Source organism: Buteo buteo, chromosome 4, assembly GCF_964188355.1.
Source record: "Buteo buteo chromosome 4, bButBut1.hap1.1, whole genome shotgun sequence".
Classification (NCBI taxonomy): Eukaryota; Metazoa; Chordata; class Aves; order Accipitriformes; family Accipitridae; genus Buteo; species Buteo buteo.
Window position 1 is genome coordinate 42,614,522 of NC_134174.1, and position 24,009 is coordinate 42,638,530.

General features: G+C 37.1%; 1 protein-coding gene across 33 annotated transcripts in view; it reads left to right on the forward strand.

Moving 5' to 3' along the window:
- KCNMA1 (potassium calcium-activated channel subfamily M alpha 1) overlaps positions 1–24,009 on the forward strand; it is a 529,204-nt gene that overhangs the window by 127,666 nt on the left and 377,529 nt on the right. For 29 of the 33 annotated variants that reach the window (XR_012650088.1, XM_075025663.1, XM_075025664.1 and 26 more), the window contains one exon: positions 17,233–17,397. Coding sequence is in view for 30 of the 33 variants with exons in the window: in XM_075025663.1 (XP_074881764.1) it covers positions 17,233–17,397 (165 nt within the window). In the remaining 3 variants the exon portion in view is untranslated. Of the gene's footprint in view, positions 1–2,026; positions 2,516–6,863; positions 6,959–11,421; positions 11,474–17,232; positions 17,398–24,009 lie in introns of those variants that run through there. The other 4 variants (XR_012650090.1, XR_012650091.1, XM_075025675.1 and 1 more) reach the window with 4 other exon arrangements.

Here is a 24,009-nt window from a genome sequence, read left to right on the forward strand (position 1 = left end):
GCAATTTTTGTAGAAGTGTTTTGCTTTTGTTGATGTAATGGTCTATCATGATCCGTTCTACTGGCAATAGCATCAACTAGATGTCTTTTGTCGGGTTTGTGCACTATATCTGTGGTTAGCAGCAAAGGTGGTTGCATTTCAGTGGGTGAGAGTGTTATCAAACATAGTTAATTTATCAGTATTTTCAAAAAATACCTGCAGAGAGAGTGTGTATGTGTATGTGAGAGAGTGAGTTGATTGTAAAAACAAAGACACAACCCCAAACTCCCACTGAAGGAATGAGGGAGGGAACAGTTTTGTTACAGTGACCTGGGACTTGTATGCAAGTTGTGTGTAGTTCTAACCTTACTTTTTCTATGAAGTATTCCATTTATTTTAATACTTTTCTACTGTTTTGCTCCAGTCATCTCATAAACAGCCTACATAACAACAGTTAGAGTCTGGTTTCCAACAGGGCTGACATTCATATAATTGATGTGCCTATGCTGATGAAAAATTTCCCCCACTTGGATTCCAGCAGAACTTGCTGATTACAGGGAGTGCAGAGCACAGCAGAAAATCATACATTTTTTAAAATGTGGCATTTTTTTGGTGACTGATGAGCATTTTACTAAATATCACTGTTGCTAGGTCTCTGAGTAGTGAAAGCATTCTTCTGAGCTCCAGGGTCTGGAGCACAGCAAGCCACTGATGCTACCATCACTGGGATGCTCTGTGTCTAAGATGTCAGGAAGCAGACTCAAATCTGTATTCTAATAACCTAGAATTAATTGTTAAAAGGTCTCTAAACTCTTTGCAAGAAGTTGGCCGTTCTCTTCATATCCGTTAAGTGTTAGTATCATATCAGTAAATTGCCTTTGCACTAATTTGGTAACCAGGAGCAATATTTGTATTCACACTTCTGATACTCCTCTTCATACAAGGTGAAGTAAGTCATGTAATGTAGTTATAAATTTCACTTGCGATGGGACGCTTTCCCTACCTCTAACATAAATTTGTGGGGATTGATTAATTCTATATCCCTCCATTCTTCTAGCCATATTTGAGCCTGTCTTAAAGGGTTTTTTTAAGTACCTTTGAAAATGAAGGTTAATCTGAACTGAATAGAATATTTGGAAAACACCATATGAAAATGAAAGCTGTATGTGGCCTTTTTTTAAAAACAACAACAAAAAGTAGATGTGCTTCGGTTTGCTTTTAGAATAAAATTGTTTGATTATCTGCTGGAAACTTATTGGCATAGAAGTTTTCGTGGCTTGAAAAAATGTCACAGTGAATGAGACTTTCTTCAATTTGTCCCTTAGAACCACTAAGAATATGATGCATGATTTATTTTCTATATAAATTAAAATCGTCATTATATTGGGTGTAAATAAAAGATTTCAGGTTTAGGTTTAATTTCTTCCTGGAATTGTCATTATTTCAAAATATATTAAAAAAAAAGTTCAGGGCTGATATTAAATCTATCTTCAGAAAAAGATAACTTCACCACATAAACTAAAAATATGTGACTACCAACCTGTAGGAATCCCTGTACTGTTCAAGTTTCCTTTTATGACAGAATTTGAATTCTGGCCTCGCTAACCTAGAGGATATCTTGCCTGTCAATATGAGGCCTGAGTTTACTATGAAATTCTTATATTTTATGTCTAAATTTACTAAGCAAACCAGATTTTTTTTTCAGAAGTAATAATGAAGCAGACTCCAAGCACATTCCATTCTGATAAAAATCTAAATTTAAATTTATTCAATTTTCAGAAATTCAGTTTTCTCCCTAATTCCTATAAACTGTACATGAGCAAACTGTGTCTGCATATTTGTTTCAGTAATTCCCATATGCTTGCTTTTACAATTAAACAGTCAAAACAATGCAACTTTCATTCTCCTTCCAGAGTCTGTTTACTGTATTTAGTAGCTTTTATTATTACAGTGTCCCAGTTGCAGTAGCCTTGCCAAACATGCTACTGGGTTTAGACCCTGCCTAATGGTATCTTTTTATTACAATTGTATTTTTATTTTTTTCTAGAAAAAAAAAGAAAAATCTTTCCAGCAAGCTGAAAGACTGTGTAACCATTTCCGTAATTTGGCATGTATCGTCCTGTGAATGCCTTATTTAGTTGAACAGTGACCTCAGTGCCCATTGGACCATAATATTATCGTTGTCAGTCTTGCTTTCAGTTTTTGGCTCCTTGCCTGTGTTAGTATTGGCTCCTGCAAGACATGAGGAATAACAAAAACATCTGCTGTCACCCCAGAAGACTGGCAGAGTTTCATCCAGAAGGATGTGTGCTGCTGCTGTTCATCTTTTCAGTACTCGGTGTCATCACACTCAATGGCAATAGTAGAAGATGCTCAGAAAGAAGGTTGATGCTCTGAGCCAAACTTGCAGACACCAAATGACAAACTGTTATGTGTTGAAGGAGGGGGAGAGAAAACCTCAAAAAACCCCATCACCAAATCAAGCAAATAAAAAGTATAGAATTAAGAAGGATGATACTTCCCCATCTTCTGAATAAATGGCTTAGATCATAAATCTTGTCTCTTAGCATATTTTTTTTTTCACTAGACACCTACTGAACTAATTGGAAGCTCAGAGGCTTCTTTTCCAATCCCTACTTTGTTAAGATAAACATCTTAACAGGGTCAGAGGTCATGGATTTATAAAGAGAGCAGGATTAGAAAGGTTCAAGAAAGGTTAGGTTTAGAAAAGCAGGTTTAGACTGAAGGTTAGGGGATTAGTCATAGAATTGTACAGTATCTCAAGTTGGAAGGGACGCATAAGGATCAAGTCCAACTCCCTGCTCCTTGCAGGACTACATAATACTAAATCATATGACTAAGAGCATCGTCCAGATGCTTCTTGAACTCCGACAGGCTTGGTGCCGTGACCACTTCCCTGGGGAGCGTGTTCCAGTGACTGACCACACTCTCAGTGAGGAACCTTTTCCTAATGTCCAGTCTGAACTTCCCCTGATGCAGCTTCATTCCATTTCGTCGTGTCCTATTGCTGGTCACCAGAGAGAGGAGACCAGCACCTCCCCCTCCACTCCCTGCCCCCCCCCACCCCCGAGGAAGTTGTAGACTGCAATGAGGGCACCCCTCAGCCTTCTCTTCTCCAAGCTGAACAAACCAAATGACCTCAGCAGCTCCTTGTAAGTCTTGCCCTTGAGACCTTTCACCCTCTTGGTTGCCCTCCTCTGGACACACTTGAATAGTTTGATGTCCTTCTTGTATTGCGGTGCCCAAAACTGCACACAGTACTCGAGGTGGGGCCGTGCCAGTGCAATGTAGAGTTGGGACAATCACCTCCCTTGACTGGCAAGCTATGCTGTGCTTGATGCACCCCAGGACATGGTTGGCCCTTTGGCTGCCAGGGCACGCTGTTGATTCAGACTTAATTTACCGTCAACCCAACCCAAACTCAGTCAGAGGAGCTGCTAGCTTTATCCCTGTACTTCCATAGCATTGGATAAAGTGGTATCATTGTGAACTTAGTTTCCCATGGTGCTTCACAGCATTTACAATCTCTTTTTCTACGTTATAATTCCTACAGAGATGGTAGTATCCAGAAAGATGGCTAGTAGCAAAATTCAGGCTCCTTTTTTCCCTCTTCTGACCGGTATTATGTTTAAAGAAAGACACTACAGACCTTCACAGGGTTTGCTTTTATATGCTGACAGCTGCTGTATCTGATCCTAATGGGAAACATGCCCAGGATCTTTCTGGTGAGAGTAGAGTTCTGAGAGGTGGGAGTGTGAGGGCCTGGTCATTTTTTCCCCCATTCTGTTGGAATTCTATCTGTTCTCATAAATTTGTTGAGAGACAAGAGGGAAACTGCATTTAGCACCATACCTACAAAGATGTTGCTGGACATCATAGAGCAGGAGAATTAATGAGGTGGTGTGTACTGAAATAGCAGCTCACAGATCACTTTCTGACCTGTGGAAGCACTGAAGATTTGTAGGTTTGTTGGTGCATATGAATGACAAAGGTAATAGCTTTAGGAAGAAAGCTGATAGAAAGGAAAATAGCCTAATTACTGATTTGCTGGGTGTTACACCAGCCTGTGTTTTGGGTAATTGCTTGGAACATTGTGTAAAACACTCTTTGCTTTATAGAAATGGAAGCAGAATTTGGAAAGTTTGCTTAGTTTATAGCTTTCTGTTACTCCTGTGGTTATCTGCATGAGCAGAAATCAGTACAGGAAAAGATTTCTGTGGAACTGAGTCATTCCAACTTAAATTCATATGGTAATAGTGGTAGTTTTTTTTAGAGGAAATAGAATTGTTTTATCATTTTTGAATACTGAAAAAAATGAAAACTGAATTAAGGTAACATTTTTTCATTTGAATTTTTATAGCTCTTTCTATTGATCCAATCAATAACAAGGAGACTTTGTTTCCACAGAGTGCCCTCTAAAATAGATTTGAAGTCAAGTTTTATTAAAACAGCACAGTACAAATATCTGATATATGACTTAGTGCTAAGGAAGAAGCTTCCTTCTTCACAGGAAATTAATTTTATTCAGTAGAAAACTTTTGCAACCAGGGCGAGGACCACTACATGCTTTTAGCTAGTAAAACAAGGCAGTAATGGTTGCCAATGTGGACATCATCAGTAATTGAAAGTAAAAGTACTTAAGTATTATACTTCACTTTACAAGCATTAATAAAATCAAGCACTTGAATTATGCACAGTGCATCCCATGGTGACAGTGAGGATTCGGAGTGTGATCAGGAAGAAAAATATCCTTGAATACTCTTCTCAGAGGGGTGTATCTGCAGACAAAATGGGAATCATGTTACATATAATTTCTGCCTTTGTAACCTGTAAATCCCATTTCCCTTGCTAAACTAGTTTGTGAGGATAAATGTCACACTTTTAAACTAGAAAAAAAAAGCCAATCTTACAGTTCATGCTTTTTTTTTTCTGATTTCCATGAGTTGAATCTGAAATACAGAGATATATTTATTTCTCAAAGTGCATTCCTCAAATGCATCCTGTAGTTATATGTGTTACTTCAATGTCTTGTTACTGAATAAACTAGAATCAGATATTTGGAAGATGTGAATTACTGATGTATGAATCATTACTTACTTTTTCTCTATTAGGGCTTAATTAAGCCCTTTTTTTCTTTTAAGAAGTAGTAAAGGTAAAATTTTTAACTTCATGTGATACTTGGATGGGATTGTCAATGAATCTCATTCAGAGATAAATTATGGGGGGCACCTGCATCTTGGGAAGCTGTGTGAGGTAATTATGCAGCACTATAAATGGAGAAAGACTCTAAAGCTTCAAGTTGATGAGTAGGTTCTGTGAAACACAGCTTGTGAATAGTGTAAAGTGTGACAACCTTCTTTGATGAGCTGTTTGATCTTTTTGCTGCTGCAAACTCTTTACCAGAATAATTTATATAAAATTTAAAAGAAAAAAACTGGAATTCTAGGCTCTGTAATAAAGTTACCAGATAATCACAAAATTGCAAGATGTAAACAAAGGTCATGGTTGATTTCCACCTCTTTTAAATATTGAAATTTTTGTAGTAGCATTAACTTTATTACTGATCATTGTCAACTTCTTCTGCTCCCCTAAAGGCTGAGCAAATTGAAACTCAATATTCTGTAATGATTTAATAATTGTTATTCTTTTAGTTTCTTTCTTCCTATTATTTAATCTTAGAGCTAAACATTTAAATTGACCTATTCTTTCACCTCTGTTCATTATCTTTCCTGATCAGTGGAGAATAACTGCGTGCTCTGTCATGCATAATTTATAGACAGAGTGAGTACTCAGAGGTAGCGTGATTTTGTGACATATGCAGTATTTGCTGGTTTGACAAATCTGGAAGTCATAAACTGCAGACTCATGAGATGGAGCAATGTCTGTCTCTTAAGCACCTCACCTGCCCTCTGCTACTAATGCAACTGCCAGGGCTGCTTCTAACAATTCAGGCGCTCTAAGGAACTTCAAATAGTTGCTGTTCTCATTTAGAAAATGACCTGTCAGAGTAGGAACTTCACCTACAAGTTTTGGTACAGGCAGATTCAGTCCTGCCATAAGCAAAGAAGACTTAGATATAATTCTTAGTGTTATGAGAATCAAGAATGGACACCATGTATCTTTATTTTCCAGTAGTCCAACTTCTGATTACTTGCAAAGGCTATGTTCAATGTCACAGTCATGCATCAATTCCTGGCAGTGCATCACTAGTACATCCACAAGAGGAGGAGATGATCTCTGTGCCAGTTAAAGTTATTCCTGCTATTTAAAAAGATGAGGTTAAGAAAGTCAAAGAGAACTCACTGAGCTTGTTTTCATTCTATATGGCATAAATAAAAATTAATGGCGCAAGTCAAAAATTTAGCTTTCCTCTCTTCTCTGCCTTAGATTTCAGTCAGTATCTCTGAATTTGCAGGAACTGTGTCTGTTTCTTTGCATCATAAATGTACCAGCTGCTGTATTTGTAGTGTACAAGTACTGACTTTGGATAATTTAGATGCTGATATTTAGTGTCTGGGAAGTCAACCAAAATAATGTATGTTACCTAAAACAAATTTATCTACAAGGAAATTTTCTTCTTTTAGGTTTAAAAATTTTTGTCTACTTAATCATTTATGCAAGGGAGTCATGAGATTCAGATTACACAAAATTGTTTCCATAGCAGTGGGTAATGAATGAGGTCATAGCTACTTGATTAAATAATAGCACTTGTAAATTTCTTACAATGTGACATAACTGGTCCTTTAAGGGGAAATATTTAGTTTAATATAATTATTTCAAAGTAATCATTAAAATTGTTACTTTACAACTAAATGTACATTTTCAGTATTCTTGAAAATTAGAGCTGTATATCTTTCCTCCAGATTCCTGCACCTTTGTGTGCTCTCTGACTCTCTCTTCCTGCCCCCTGCAAAGTTCTTCCAGTCTGAAAGCTGCATTAGACTCTGTAATCACTGAGGTGAGAAGTGTTGTGTGCTATTAAATATTTTTAATTACTTATTGGCTGACCTGCTGCTCTTCAAATATTTATGTGCTGCACACTGGAACTTAATTTCCTACATCGTTAAAGGCTTAGATATGGCTTTATATCCTACAGAGAGCTGCCTTTAATTCATTGTGAGTTCCTTTACAATTTTCATACAACAAATATAAATATTATGTATCGCCCTTGAATCAAAAAAGGCCTTCGTCAAATTTGGCAGGTAATAGAATGATTCTCTGGCATTCTTCAAATCATCATTGATCCATGTGTTTTATGATATTACCAAATAGTTATATTAGTGACTCTCAGTTATTTTTGTCCCACTGCCTCCCTCCTTCATCTTTTATCCTGTCACCTCTAAAACCTTCTGAAAAATCCTAAATGTCTTTGTAAAAATGTAAATGCAAATAAATCCTGTTTGACAGCCTCAGCATTGAGGAAGGTTGCCTGTACTCCCACACAATATTAATAATTTCCTCTTTCACGTAAAATAGAAGCCACAAATGTTTTAGTCCATTCCTCTTACTTGAAAATGTTTGATTTTGATCAAATGAAGGCCTGAAATTCCTGTCACCAAGCTTTCTAGGGAGTTTTGCCATTCAAGGAAGTGAGTAGTTAATTCCTTTATGCAAGGACCAAGATCCTGGTTTTGGAGTAGTTACGGTACCTTGTGCTTTATAGAGACTCTGTCCATTAAGCTATGTAATGCCTTTCCTAATCCATGGAGTCTTTGTGATTTTGGGGCATCAGAGAGGTGGTTTTGAGTACCAGTTTTAGTCACTGGTGCTAGCTGCATCACTATTCTGTAATATGCAGAAGAGGGGAAGAATTTCCTTCTGCAATCCAGTCTGCATCTCTTTCTCTCAGATACTTCTGATACCACAAGCAAGAAAGTACTATGAAGTTAATATAATGAAAGAAAGCATACTGTTTGCTAATAGATAAAAGCCTCTTCTGTAATTGAGCAGGGTGGAGAAAAGTATGCAACTGAAAAGATACTGCCAAGTTTAATTTCACTGACAAAGCAGTTTGATACTTATTTTGTAGCTTGTATTTGTATGTAACTTTTAGTGAAATAAACTTCCTACTTTTGGAACCTTTTAATGACCTATTTTAATGTTGAATATTCTTGGCAGAGAATATTTTTTTCAGCAGTTTTCTGATTTCAGCTTCTACCACATAATTATTTTGTAAAAGCTACTGTCATAATTTAGATCATATAAATCATAAAAGATTTATTGGTAAAGCTTCTCTTAAAATTAGGCAAAATCAAATGCGTTATTTTTCAATGTATTTTTCATCCTTTCACAGTAGTAAAAAAAAATGCCAAGAGGTGATGACTGAAAAACTTGAATTGGAGTTGGGTATTACTTAACAAAAACAACAACAACAAAATTATAAGCAATCAGCTAAAGTACTTCCTGTAATTCAGATAAACAAGTTAGGTAATTTCCCCACTGTTTATTACTTTTTTCTCATTTATTAAGACCTTTTTCTCACATTCATGAAGCATTTGATATTTTTGGATTGCAATGAATTGTATAGCATCACAAAAATGAGCTAAGTATGAAGACAGTAAGTGAAGTGTGGTTTTTATTGCTTGTTACAAGTTTTTGTTGAATTACTGATACTTAAAATGTTTTATCATCTGTAACAGAAAGAAATTTCTCCCGGATTAATTAGTCAATAGGATGTAGGTAATCTGGCAGTGTTTATTTCATGATGATGTCTGTATCAATTTTATTTTCAATGGTATGCTTTCTTTGATTTGCTTTCTGTTAGGTGGGAGGAAATAAAACGGGAGGATAACAGAAAATACACGTACCTTTCTACCCTTCTGTGTGCTTTTTCATTAAAGTTCCCTTCACTTTCTATAGTTTTCATAACTCAGTCCCATCTGGTATTGCTTCATGTATTTTTTACAGTTTTAGTTTCCATCATATTTAAGGTTAGTGATCTGGCATGCCTACTCTAAAGTTTTTTAAAATACATTTTGAAAGAATGGTCTCATGCTTGAACCATAGAAAGGGCAGTTAAACACTAATAATCTGTTTTACGTAGTAATTGTCTAATTTGCCTAATGTATATACTCCTACGGTATTACTGGGACCAAAGAATAATGACATGTCTCCTTTGATTTAAACTTAGTGTCCCTATTAATAAAATGAAATGCTTGTTTTGCCCTTTTGTCTGCTACTTTGTAATTGAACAGGGTCTTTAGGAAATATTTTAATGCGATAATAATATGGTCTTTGTAAAGGAAATTAATAAGAAATGCTCTATTGACTATAGATAAGGAAAATAACTTTATGGATGTGGGCTAGATGTTAGTTTGACAATTTGTGAAATATTTTCAGTGAAAAATCCTAAGCTGTACATCACTGACTTGTCCTGGTTTTATTTATTTATGTATTGGAGACAGTAAGTTAACTTGTTATGTACAAGTTCACTAGTTAGTTATTTCTATAAATGTGGTCTGATACACAATTAGAAGTAACAAAGGAAAACTTAAGGGTTTATTTTTATGAATAAATATAAATGAAATTATTCACACAAACTTCTGAATTTATAGTCAAAGCTTATGTATTGTTATAAACAGTTGCTAACTTGAACCAAGAATCATAAGGTTTTTAAAAACCACCCCATTTGTCCATTTGAATGCATGTTAAGTTTGTAATGACTTTGTTTTTATTGCAGATTTTTAGTTGTGAGACTCACGCTCTCCTTCTGACAATCTCTTTCATTAAGTGCAATTTTTAAAAAATTGTTGTTGGATTCACACATTGTGCAATCCTTCTATATTCCTCCCCTATTTACTCTTCTATAACTTCAGTGGGCACTGGTTTTATCATCTATTTTTACTTCCTGGCATCATTATTAAGACTCTGCTTTTTCATTTCACTATAATGCTTGGAATTGTTCATTCTTTCCCTTTTACACTTCTGTCTTATATGTTTAATTGTCTTGTATAATTAGTCTAACAATCTTTACCAGTATGTTTTTAGTGTACCTTACTTTATGATTCCCTACACTATGCCTGCATTGTCTGCCATTTGTGTAATACTGAAACACTTAAAATCCTAAACATATTTATCTTTATGAGATCCCTATGCAACAGAAATTACTGTTACTCTTGTTCTATAGCTGTGGGATGAAGACATGAAGAGACTAGATAATGTGACTGAGGACTTCAAAAATTTGGTGGCAGAACAGAGACTTCAGCATGTCTCCCAATTCTTAGGCTAGTATGGAAATCACTCAGCCAGCTTTCCAGTTATTCAGAAATACTGCTTTCCACCAATGGAGGTGTTACATCATAACATCTCCATTAACATGTAGAAATTTTTAAACTTTGAACTGAGTGTTTTTGTATTTTCTTCAGATTTCAGATAATGTAGGTGTCTGCTGTTTCATGTTCTTAAGTGAGAACCATACCCAGGAACCTTTCATTTGACAGACTGTTATGCTGTTTGTGGGATCATGGCTGGAACACTGTATTTTACTAATCTAGTTTCCCTTTCCTCTCAGGCCAAGGTTTTAGAATTAATTCCTCTACTGCAGCAATTTTTGTCAGTCAAAACAATGACATGAAAAGGGGATTTTATACAAGTAACCCATACCAGGAATATGAGGGGCACAGAAAAAAAAGTCTTTCAGGATTACTGAATGTATGCACAAGTGCAACAGAGAAGCTGGTCACTGGAAAAAGAGAAAATGTATTTGGTCTTGGAACCTAGTCTCTTCACAGTGAAAGATTTTTTTTTATTTTTTTTTTTTAATTTATTTTTTTTGTCCAGCACAGGAAGTAAGGTTCTAGTTGTAAGTAATGACTGGCAAGGAGCTTCTCAGAATTTCTGCAGGAATGCAGAAAGCAAAACCAATAGTTGTTTCACAGGAGTTTACCATCTCTTAAACTAATAAGAAAAGTTTTGGAATCTATTTTGGACTTAATTTTTCTTAACCTGCCAAATTTGCAAACACCAAATTACATAGCTTGTGAATATTTTATGAGAAAAATATGCTTGGCTATCTCATCAGCCATGTTTTCCACTGATCATTCTGTTTCCTTTTACTCAGTGAGAGGAATAATGTTTTTCTGGGTATCAATAATTAATCCTTTGAAACTAGCCAAACCATAGCTGCAATATGATAACTGACACCAATGTAACCTCATATTGACTAAGAACCTAATATTCAAAGAAATGCAGTGGATAGGCCAGTTCATAGGGAGTATCTCTTAGCTCACATTTAGTTGGTTTAGCCTTTGCTTTCTCTTTCCTGCAAGACTGACTCTTTTCAAAGAGTTTTCTAAGTCTCCATACAGCTATTTATTTCTCACATTCCCATCTGCCCTCTTTATTAATCTTTCAGTGAAATCCTGTGTTTGCTAAACAGAACAGGTGAACTGCTTCAGGTTTTTTTGTTTTGTTTGTTTGTAGCACTGGATGAACTGGTACTTAGTAACTGTTAAGATGAAGACTACTGATGGTGACTGTATCTGTTGGAGAACATCTGCTGTGGCAACGTATTCAGGAGGTACCTGATGTCTTGACATACATTGTATGTTGCCCAGCTGCTGAGAATGCAGCATGATATTATGGTTTTAAAAAAATTTAAGGCCTCTGTTCAGAGTTATCAAAATGGTGAGAAAATGTATCTACGGGCATGTAATTGAATTACTGATAGAAGTCTAATAACTTTAAACTCAGTGTTTTAGAGGTCTGCCTAACAGAAAGGAGAAATAGTCTTATATGCAAAATTATCCCTCTTCACGTAGCATCTGTTGGTGGCTTTGGGGAAGCAGATGAATGAAAAGGAAAGGAACATGAATGTGGATTTCCAGTGTACGGGAGTGGCCAGTATGAAAGTGTTGTTGATCTGATATAAAACATTCCTTAAAATGCAGGCTCTAGGAATGCAATGCTGTTAATTGAGGGCAGTTAATAGAGATAAAATTGCAAGTTGCTGGCATCATTATCTAAAGCAGCACTTGCCTTCAAACCAGTTGAAACTGCGATTCTGGCATGCCCTTTCTTATCTCATGTTCTCTAGGATGGAATTCCAAGGCCGGTACTGGGCTTGCTCCATTGGTATTACTGTTTTTAAACATCTGCTTAAGTTGAGTGTACTGCTTCCTCTTGTGTGAAGTGGGCATGACTCGATGCCCTGTATTCTCATTACAGTTGATACTTCATGATTTTCGTGTTCTATTCATACTAGTTCAATGTTAGATAAGCAGAGATATCAGAAGTCCTTTTCTTTGTTTCACTAGACTTTAACCCAGTTCTTTGCCCTCACATTACCTGCCTGTTTCCTCTGTTTTCTAACATATTTTAGGAAGAGACCAAGTTGTTTTTTTCAGTACCATACTTCAGAGAGTGCTTACCAGGTTGTCTTCACAGTGTCCTGGTTTTTTAGGGCTTCTAAAAAGGCAAATTATTTTCAGATGATGTTTTAAGTTTTCATAAACATTTTCTGATTTTATTTTGTGCAGTCCTGGGTTGAATGGAGTGTCTGTGCATTAGTTCTATGACTGTATGGATATTCTAGAGAGAGGTAAAGTGAAGCAGGCAGGACTACATTTTCAAAACTGAAAACTGTTTTTGAGTGTCTTTTCCCTTTTTGAAGTCTGCTTTCTTAAGATAATTGTGTTTAAGCATCCCAGCACTTGTGTAATCTAAATCAATATTTATTGTTGAAAATATAAGACAAATCATTGAATTATCTGGTCCAGGTCCGTGTCAAACCATTGGTAGAACAGTGAATCCTGATTCCTGGATTCCTGTACACCCCTTCTCATTATGCATTCTGTTCCATTTTGTCATTAAGTTCAGGAAATACATATTTCACAAAATATTCTGCTTCTCACTTAATCTACCTGAATGTTCCTGTCATCAGGTAATTAAAATAATGAACACTTTGTGAAACAAAAGGTAAGCAGAGTGAATAAAGATAGTATTACTTGTAGATACTGAGCCTGTAAATAATTAAACAATTATTGTCACTGTCAGGTTATTTTTTAAGCACCTTTTTCAGGTTGTGGTGTTGGTTACTCAATGCTTTGAGGTGAAGAAATAGCAATGGAACAGGACTATACAGTTAATAACAGGACTGCTTTGTACACAGTGTAAATGAAAGCAGCCTTTAAATCTCCTTTAGAGGTCTCTGCACAATTGTGTGACGACTTGGCAATAAACTTTTCTTAATACTTAACTGCCAATTAAGTAAGCTAAGAAGCTGGCCATGTAGATGAAAAATATAAAATATCCCAACTGAATACAAGTATTACATAACAGCAAGTAATCTCCATATTAATTATTGCTACAATAATGGCAAGAGTTAGTCTTGGTATGTAGCTGATCATGAGACTCTGCTCCAAATGATACTTGGCAGGGGATGATTATTTCACTTATATTTTTATTAAGAAATAATATGGGTGGGAGATTTTAATAGAGGTGAAATAAGTGGTATAAATGCAGAAATACAGCCCTTCAAATGTATTATAGACTTTAATACTTTCAGAGAATCAAATACTGAATAAGTCTGTCACATCTTACTGCTCTAGTCTACTGGCAACCAAAAGTCAGTACAGCAAAAAGAACTGTAAGGGTATTAGAACCTTTTGAAAACATAAAATCTACCTTTCTCTTTCCATGAATTAAATTTCTTACTATTTTATTGAGTGTTAGGAAATTTCATTTTTATAATCTTATGAATAATCATGTCTTTAAAATTCAGTTTGATATATTGACAAAAACATTGGGGGTAAGGAAGGAGTACGTAAACAATAACAGAATTTTCCAACCTTAATACTTTCAAGTTCACTACCATGAAATGGACTTTTCCATTCAGCTCTTTTTGTTTAATGATCTGTAGTTCTGTGACTTTCTATACCAAAATCCGTAATTATGAATTTTTTAGCAAGGTGTGCATCCCTGAGATTTTAAATAGGGCTGCTGGGTGGAAAAATCAAGAACGTCTGTGGCTTCATCCTCACTCTGCCTATGACTTCTCTGGTGACTGAGTTAGGCACTTAATCACCATCTCAGTTTCTTATCTGAGAGGAAGAGATAATTACACCGTCTTTACTATGAAAACCACATTAATACTTTCATTCAGCATAAACTTGTACAGAGCATAAAAGCCCACTGTGCTATGCATAGGAGGACCGTGCAGTAAAATCTGGCGTGTGGAGTTTACAATCTGAAAGACAAGCTGTAATAGGTACAAAGGGCAGACGAACTGGTGGGAAGAGAGAAGTAAATGGCACATGTAATCTTTAGGAGGTCAGTAGCTGTGAGGGCGGTGCGGGGCTGGGGGGTTCCCAAGGGCCAGGGGATGCCCAGGCCAGCAGGGCCGGGCCTGGCAGCCAGGGCCTTGTCCCACCACCCCAGCCAGGGAGTGGGGCAGGCGGGGGCAGCCCCCCAGCCCTGGGCATCAGCATCTCTTTGGGGGCAGGCCGGGGCCAGCCTGGGATGTCAGCCTGTGGGTGAGGGTAAGGATCTGGCCTGGTGAGGGGAGCCAGCTGTGGGTTGGCAGGGCTGGTGGGGCCTGGCTCAGCGAGGCCCGTGGCTGGGTAGGACAGGGCTGTGGGGAGCTGCTGGCCCTGGGCTGGGCTGAAATGGCGCCCTGGGCCACAGGCAGGGTGGGGGGGACCCTGGGGAAGAGTCAGGGCCAGTGAGGCCTCTGACTGCCCCCAGGACCTTAGAGATGTGTCTGGGGTGCCTAAACCTCAATATTTTGTTTTATTACAATGTCTGGTATGTACAGCCACATCATCCACTCAAAAAAAACCCAACAAAAAACCCAAAAGAAGCTAGGTTTCTCTTTCCTGGTTCATAATCAAAACACTGATGGTGGTCAAGACATTTCTTTGGGACTGTTCTATATGGCTTGGTGATGATATGGGTCAGCAATTGTCCCTAGCCAAGCGTTACTCTCCTGGAAATGCCTTGTGCTGTACCATACATCACTGTCCTAAGCAGTGAGCTCATTTGTGTAGGTTGTACTCTGTGTGTGTGCAATGCAGTATACGTCTTTCTTGCCCAGTGCAAAACATCTGATTCACTGTATCCAAATTTGTCAGGGAATGAGGTCCTGTTATGCAAATACAAAGTAGCTTTTATCTTTTCTCTGGTTACTTGCTTAGGAAGTACTGAATTACTGTTGTAACTCCAAATAATTTGGTACTATCAATATAGCCACATCATGCACTGTGCTATAATTGCTGGTAAGAAGGCAGAGCCCGCATTTCAGGAGGGAGACTAACAGGGAACAATCTGATTAGCTAATTGAGTTGTAATACTGAGATTCGCTAAAAACAACTGTTGGTCTCCATATTACATTTTTAGTGTTGCTCTACTGTCCTTTGCTGACAGATTCAGTCCAACAGCCTTACTAGTTCAGTACTGCTCTCAGGAAGTGCCATTACCTTTATGTCCAGCTGTGTCCTCAAGACCATCTCACAGCTATGCATTTTGACTGTGGTAGTGTAATATTCCTACTGTAGTAAAAAACAGTGAACCAGCATCAAACATATTTGCGTGTGTAACGGATATCCCAAAGGGGATTAATGGCAATTGATTTCCTGCTTAGTGGCCTATAGGCAAGTCATCTATAAACGAGATCTTTAAAGCTGTTGGTCTGTGCAGAGTGCTTGAAGCACTAATGTAGATCTTTGGGTGCAGTTCAAGTGCTCAGTACTTGCCTCAGCGCTGAATTTTGCTGCTTCCCTGTCCTGGTTTCGGCTGGGATAGAGTTGATTGTCTTCCTAGTAGCTGGTGCAGTGCTATGTTTTGAGTTCAGTATGAGTAGAATGTTGATAACACACTGATGTTTTCAGTTGTTGCTAAGTAGTGTTTAGTCTAAAGTCAAGGATTTTTCAGCTTCTCGTGCCCAGCCAGCAAGAAAGCTGGAGGGGCACAAGAAGCTGGCACAGGACACAGCCAGGACAGCTGACCCAAAGTGGCCAAAGGGATATTCCATACCATGTGATGTCATGCCCTATAAACTGGGGGGAGTTGGTCTGGGGGGAGTCACTGCTCGGGAACTAACTGGGCATCGTTTGGCGAGTGGTGAGCAATTGCACTGTGCATCATTTGTACATTCCAATCCTTTTATTATTACTGCTGTCATATTATTAGTGTTATCATGATCATTATTAGTTTCTTCTTTTCTGTTCTATTAAACCGTTCTTATCTCAACCCACGAGTTTTACTTCTTTTCCCGAATTTCTCCCCCATCCCACTGGGTGGGGGTGGGGGGAGTGAGTTGAGCAGCTGCGTGGTGCTTAGCTATTGGCTGGGGTTAAACCATGACACTCCCCTATGCTTGTTTAGGACAACTTTCCAAGTATTCAGGAAGTCATTAGTATTATGCTGTCACCAAAGGCATGCTCATGGCACAGTCTGATTCTTTGCATATGATGTGTTTTAAACGCTGTACAATCCTGGCTGGCTTTTCCTATCATTTCCCTGGATTTTTGTGCAGCATCCATGACTGTAGCACATAGCAGGCAGACACAGAGCACAACATCCTTACTGCAGCATCTGTGAGAGACCGATATGAATTCCAGTGCATGTGACTCATCAGTCAGCTTAGTGCAGCTGAGGGTCCTCTTTAATTTCTAGCTCTCCGTTCTACGAGAGCCATTTACTGACAGAAGAATTCCTGTGATATATTAAAAACTTTTATTGAAACACTGGTTCACTGATAGCATGGCAGCTCCCTGCAGATTCTTTATGGTGTATTTTGTTCCCCTCACACTTGATAATTATTGTCTTGTTACATCATGCTTCTCAGTGAAGGTTTACTCAAAATTAATTCTAGTGATAGTAAATTAAAATTGTACATAAATTATGTTCACAGCTAGTACATGTTGTTTTGAATTAATACATCAAAAGGTCCTTCAGGCATGTCTGACAAACTCATTTGTATGTAGCTCTATAATTGCATACATAGCTCTTGGCAATTATGCTGCGTATAGGGAAGGAACATATAGCATATCTGATGCCAAATATATGTTTTTAAGATGTAATGTCAAGGAGAGTATTATTATCTAGTTGTTAGTCTGGTACGTCATAGAACATTTCTATTTCTATTATTTCTGAAGAGATATGGCCAAGTAGGTGCTTAATTTCATCTAGCCCAAATCCGGGAAGACTGATATGCTTTTTTCATAGTCACAACCATATGCTGACTTCCACTGTCAAGTTGCTAAACATTGACTAAACCAAATACTTACTTTGCAGGAGGCCCAGAAGATCAATGGTGGTGGAGATACACAGGTAGATGGGGCCTGCAAACCAACAGATGAAAAAGAGGAGAATGTGGCAGCAGAAGTGGGATGGATGACCTCCGTGAAGGACTGGGCAGGAGTCATGATATCTGCCCAGACGTTAACTGGCAGAGTACTTGTAAGTTTTCTATGATTTTCTATATTCTTATTTTAAAGAACTTTTTTTTTAACAAACACTTTGTCCCAGCATTAGTGGAGGATTTTTGATTGGTTTGTTGCATCAGCGCTGAATCAATCCCAGTTTTCTCTTTTGGAAGTAAAATAGTAGACTCCCACTGCAAAAGAGAAGCAGAGACAGAAAGCAAAACTGACTTCCAGCCCACCCCTCAGCCTATTTCAGTATTCTAACACCATGATTTTCAACTATGCTACAAACACTGAGTTTAGTAATTTCATATTACGTGGTAAAACTATAGGCCTATTTTATCTGGAAGTAAAATTGTGCTAGCAAAAATGGAAGCCAACTTGGAAAATAAGCACAGTGTTACAAATGTAGATAGTGGTCAGGACTGTAAAGCAAAGTCAAGTTTGAATTGGCCATGCAGTGGGATTTGTGATACTTTCAATAGACTGATAATGATTTTTAGTTCTCTTGATCTTTTTCTTTATTAACTTAGGAAATCTTTCAAATATGTGAACAGTTATGAATCAAATAGAGCCACAAATCAGATATTGATAATATGTGGTTTAAAGTTCCACTGAAAAAGCTTTGTAGTTTTCGCTGTATTTGAATGTGATTATTTTAAAGCTTTGTCAAAGCATACTTAATTGCCAAGGGTTTTCTGTGGAGTTCACTGCAGTAAAAGGTATCTCCTGTGTGATTTTGATTAGTTTCCTTGTTAGAATTCATGTACTTATAAACTAACAGCTAAAGTGATTTAAATCCCATTTAAAAATTTTGAGAATCCCAGTGAGACTGTGGAACTAGTTTGGGTTAAACTGAAAACAGAATTTGTGTCCTTGATTGCTTACTTTAGTTAAGAGATATTTTACTGTGAGTCAGTTCTGGTCTACAGAGTAATTATTTGGGTGGGAGGAGGGAAGGAAAAGACAAGAAACTGCACTTCCCAATCAAGTCTTTCACAGAGAAAAGTTGAAGTGGCTCAATTGCTACTGCCTTGTTTAGTTCTGCAATAATATTATTTTGATTATTTTTTCTTAAAAAGACCTTCTGTCCATTTGCTTATGTTAAATGCTGACTTTTTATCAGTAGCTTGAAAACATGTTCCATTGCTGCTTTTAGCACTACATGTCTTCTATGTGAAACTGTCTTAAGAAAAGTGGCATATTGATCTTTTGCATGTTTTTCTGACACCTTCAGCATTAAAAATGACAAATCTTAGAGCCATGCTTCTTGTTCCAATTTAAGTATCAAGGCTGGAAATCACCCAAAACCAGAGTCCTATGCTACTAGCTATGCAATCAGAAATTGGCCTGAGGTATATGTGAGCACAAATACAAATAAACAATCAAGACCAAAACCTAAAATATAGAACACATTTTACTCTGTATTTTTATTCAAGATACTGGGAGAACTTATTCAATTCCATTTGATGACTTTATTTCTTTAGGGGTATTTTTTTTGTACTTGCAGTTTACCATTGCATCTTATAAGGGACTAGTTTATTTCCAGAGTTTTTTGTAGACAGCTGACTGTCATGAAAGGGAGTGGTTTGGACCACTTAAAGAATCACTTCCAATGGTATTAGCAAAAGAAAAATTATTTAATAGGAATTTAAGTAAAAGCGCAACTTCACAGAATTTGATGGCAAAGTTCACTCTATAACTTAATATATGGATGAAATGCACGCGGGAAAATTGAGTTAGAATCAGACTAAAATTAGGTATACAGAGACTGAAAATGCACTAAGTTAAAAAAAAGAAATATACAATGAAAAATCGAGTTAGAATTGATTTCTGGTGATTCGTACAGAGATGGGGAATGTAAAAAGAGTAAGGGAGACCCTTCCATTGAGTCACGAGGTTCAGAGAAGACCCTCTTGCTTTCTAAACTCCTGTTGTAGTCTAGGTGCGGCTGGATTGACTCCTAGTCCCAGACTTGGTCAACGGTTTATATCTAAGGGATTATAAGTATAATAACAGCCTGAGATTCATTCATAGTTGAATAAAGTTCACGACAGTAATTTAAATGTAGATTTGAAAAGCAATAACTTGTAATATACTTGCTATAGAATATTCATGTTAGTACACACACACATGCATAAAGGCACTAAGAGATATACATATAAGCAAGTAAAAGAGGTATACCTGTTAAAAATTCCCCTCGAGTTCAGTGAAAATATCCACATTGAATGCTTCAGCATCTTCCTCAATGGGCAAAGCATTGAGCCTCAAGGAACGGGAGTATCAGCCCAGGTTCTGTTGGCTTTTGGCGACAGACCTCTGATCTTCACAAACGGAAAAGTTTGCGAGTTCTGAGAGGCTTCCTGCTCAGAGGGAGATGCTGGTCGCAGCCCGCTGTGGTCCAGGAGAGCTCAAAGGGTCTCAACTTAGTACCGCTCTTTATAGGTTCGGGAGGTGATTGACTTCAGTCATCAACAAATTACTGGGATTCCAGCTGCGCTGGTACCATTTCACATCAGTCATGATTCAGATGACGAATATTCTGGGGCTGTTGGAGAATGACTTAAGATTCAGATAGGGGATGCTCCAAAGTTGTCAGGAGAGGGCTGGGATGTCTCAAGGTTTGTATGAGAGAAATAGTTTTCTCTACTTTTGTTTTTTCTTGTTGTCACTGGACAGCAGGATTCCTTGAGGTGGTCTGCATGTCTCCCTGTCTTAGCCGTGTAAGAGTCACTGGTATGGTCAAGGGACGCTTAATCCACCCAACTCATTTCACTTACACTAAGGCCTAGTGAGACTCCCTGAGTTCGTAGATCAGCCCAGAGAGGGGGAAAGAAATGCACCACCACAGTGGCCAACATCATTGGGTCAGATTATTTCTGAGAGTATATTTATATTCTTGTCGAGGTATAACAGCAGGTATTGCATGCATCTGGGCTCATCAATGTAACTAACCATCTGAGAAATAAGTAGCAATGTATGGAGTCTGTTAGTTAATTTTGTTCAGTTTAGAAAACAAGATGCATTTATTTTAACATAGCACTCATCAGTTTCAGGATTTGAATTGATAGGATGTAATTTCTGGAGGACCATTTCCAGTATGAACATTGACTGTTCATTTAAATTTTACTTTATGGTTATATTTGCTAAAGGTTAACTGCTTCAAGGAATATTTGTGCTAGAGAGAATATTCACGTTATTTGTAGATATAGGATGTAGCTAAGTCAAGTCAATATTTTTATCAAAGTATATTGTTTGAAAATATTATGGCTTACTCATGAATTCCTACTAACCTAACACAGCCTGTTCCTGCCAGCTATTATATTTCTGAATCAAAGTGTGGAATGACTTTTTTCCCTTGAAGAAGAAAGAACTGGTGGCTTTACAGTGTTATGAAATCAAAATTGTATGAGATCTCTTCAGCTAAAGAAATTATAGTACATTTTTATATGGTGAGAGTTTAAATTAAAATCAATCTTATACATCCAATGTTTACAAAAAAGTTTTAAAGGTGGTCCACTAAAAATGGACATGGGAAAAGAATAATTGATTTTTAGTTCAGCATGGTCACCTGAAGGCTGTTGTGTAACTGCTGCATGGGTTTATTTGACAAGTGAAGGAGACAAGTTAGCAAAGTGTTCAACACACGTCACTGTCTTATTTGTGTTTTCTGCTCATAGAAAAAACTCTCATCATTATTCTTACCTGGACAGTCATTTTCTCCAAAGAGAATCTTACTGGAATGTCAAGTGCTGTTTGTGGAGCCAAAACTGAATGTTTTTTGGACCTCTATCTACTGGAGTCTGTCACCATATCTTTGACATGTCTGGTCTAGCTTTTATTTCTTCCTTAGTAACCTTACAAAATAACTTCCTAATTTATCAGATCAGTTTGTCCAGGTGCTTTGTGAGTGTTGGAACAAATATTTATATAGAGGCTGCTCCTATAATTGCGTCTTAAATATTTAAACTTCATGGCTACCCACAGGTGAATAAAATAAAGGCCAACAGTATGGAAAATACAAGACAAAATTTATTTTTAAAAGTCACAGCTTCACATCACTGTAGTTGTAGTACAAAATCAGACATTTACATCAACATTGGAACATTTGCCCAATTCTCTTGTGAAATCAAACATTTCTGTTTAGACAATAGATACAAATCAGTAGGCAACCTTTAAGATGCAGACCAGAAGGCTGCCTTCATCACTGTAGCTGTAGAACTAGTTGAAAACAATTTTATTTTTTTTAGTTTGAAAATTATTTTGGAAAAAACATTTTCCAATTCATGCATTTCAGTGCATCTACTGGAAAGTAAGAGGTGTTTCTTATTATTCATTATCTGGGTCATTGGAGACAGTTAGGGAAATTATTTAATCCATTCCTGAGAAACACAGTGGCTCTGAAATCTTTGAAAGAGATGATTCCCCTCCACACTAGTTTTCTTAAAAATGTTTAATTCATTGGTAGTTGTGGGGGAGGGAAGAGTTCTGTAATCTAAATAAAAGAAAAAAAAAAAACAACCAAAAACCACCCCCCCAAAAAACCATATTCTTAGTCTCCTCCCCTCCCATTCCATTGGTAAAAGAGGAATAATTACTTTTAAAGACTAAACAAAGAGAGGGGAAATTAAAACCTTCTCAAACTTTGAAATATTTTGCTTTTGACTCCAATTAAATGTTCTGTTTCAAATAAAAATAAATAACCTTAAGTATCTGAAAATTTCGTAAAACCTGTTTGTGATGGATGTCTGGGCCTGCCAGCAGTGTTTGCTGTGAGTTGTGGAAAAAAACAGGCTTGTCATTTAAATTTTGGCAGTATTTTTTAAGTGTATGTGTTAGAGCTAACTACATGAAGCTAGAGATATGCGTATTGTGCAAATTAATCTCTGTATACAGAAAAACTTTCACACATCCTCTATGGAAGTGATTCTGAACACTGGCAGAATTAACTGTCTCCCTGGCACAAAAGCTTGTCATACTGGTGCTCTTATGTAAAACTCAGTTTTGTATGTACCTACTCTTTCTTATTTTGGAGCACAGAAGAATTGGTGCTGCCAGTTTCATGCATTGCTCCACAGAAGTGGTCAATTATGTCTGGTTCTTCAATACAAAATGTTTGCCTTGTGTCATTTCTTGCTATGCTTCAACCGCATCATGTGAATACCTGAAAGCAGGTTTATTGGAAAGGATAGTGTCTCAAATATATCCTGTTAATATCTCCACTTGTAACCCTTAGCTCTTGGTTACATGAGGTAGGAGTTGCCCCCATTCCCTGCTCCTCAGAGTGTTTTTGTATGAATTCCAACAGAGAACCATCAGAAAACAGATTTCTGTTCTTTTAATCTCTAGGAGTAGCTTTCATTTTGTTAAAAAGATAATTTATTTTTTTGGGGGCTCGGGGAGAAGTGTGACAAACAAGAATGGGAAATTTACTTGCTAAATAATTAAACCATCAAGTTTTCAAAGCAGTTGACCATCACTTGTTTTATCATTATGTCAACTGAGTGTCTCGTAGCATGTAGCTCTTGTCTGTTAATGACAGCAAGTTTAGACGGAATAGACATAAAAGTGGTATGTACGTGGGATTGTGCTAGTATTGCAGTTGATTCCATAGTTTATGTGAATATTGTAGACATAAAGTACTGAAACAGAACTAGAGATTCTTACTGCTTTAGGAGCTAAATTCTACACTTGACATTTCAGAAGTGGTTTATGCACAAAGCAATATTCTCACTACCCAGTTTCATCTGAAGGGCAGGCTTTGGAGGAAGATATTTGCAGAGGGTGATCCAGAATGTCCTTCAGTTAGAAACCTTTTTTGTTTTCTGAAGTAGTCCAGAAAACTGAGCTGGCTAGGCATGCTATCTACAGTTGTGCGGTCAGAATATCCTCTTCTCATTCTTTACCTTTTAAAAGCACAACTGGAACTTAATGTTCTTTGTGGCACAACCTTTGAAAATGTGACTTTTGCTTTTAAGTAATGTAGATAAGAATTTTACATATTATTTAAAAATGTGTCAATGTTAAATTGCATAAGCACATGATTTAAGAGTGTGCTGATCGAACCCATGCAGTTCTGTTTGCAGTTGATATTGAGTGACAAAAATACAAATAACAATAAAAGGTAACAGTTTACTTAAAATCTGTTCTGGGAAATACTGATTTACTTTGAAGTGCTATGTAATGCTGTAGATAATGGAAGTATCAGATAAATATTCCTGAGGTGGGTTTCTCAAAGAAGAGTTAGACACATTCATAATTAATCTGAAGAAGCAGGAAATTAAAGGTGTTTATGAACTGATTTTGCTTCCTGAAATTAATTTTTTTAATCATTTGAGTAAGAAGAAAAAGACTTCCTTAATTAGGTGAAGTGTTTGATATACAAGAGAAAGTCATATGTGTATTGTTGAAGTTACCACAGTTCAATGTAGGGCATGACTGAATGGAGACTCTCCTTTAAACTGACAAAGAAAGAAAAATTACTGTTTCAATTGCAAACCCAGGAGATCAAATGGTGGAGCAAATTGTTGTTTGTTTCATTTTTAACATGTGACCTGTAAGGGCATAGCAGATAGATGAGCTTTACTTAGCTTGTGCTAAGCGCCATGTGGTGATTTTGCCTATTGCCTTGACTCTCGCAGTACCT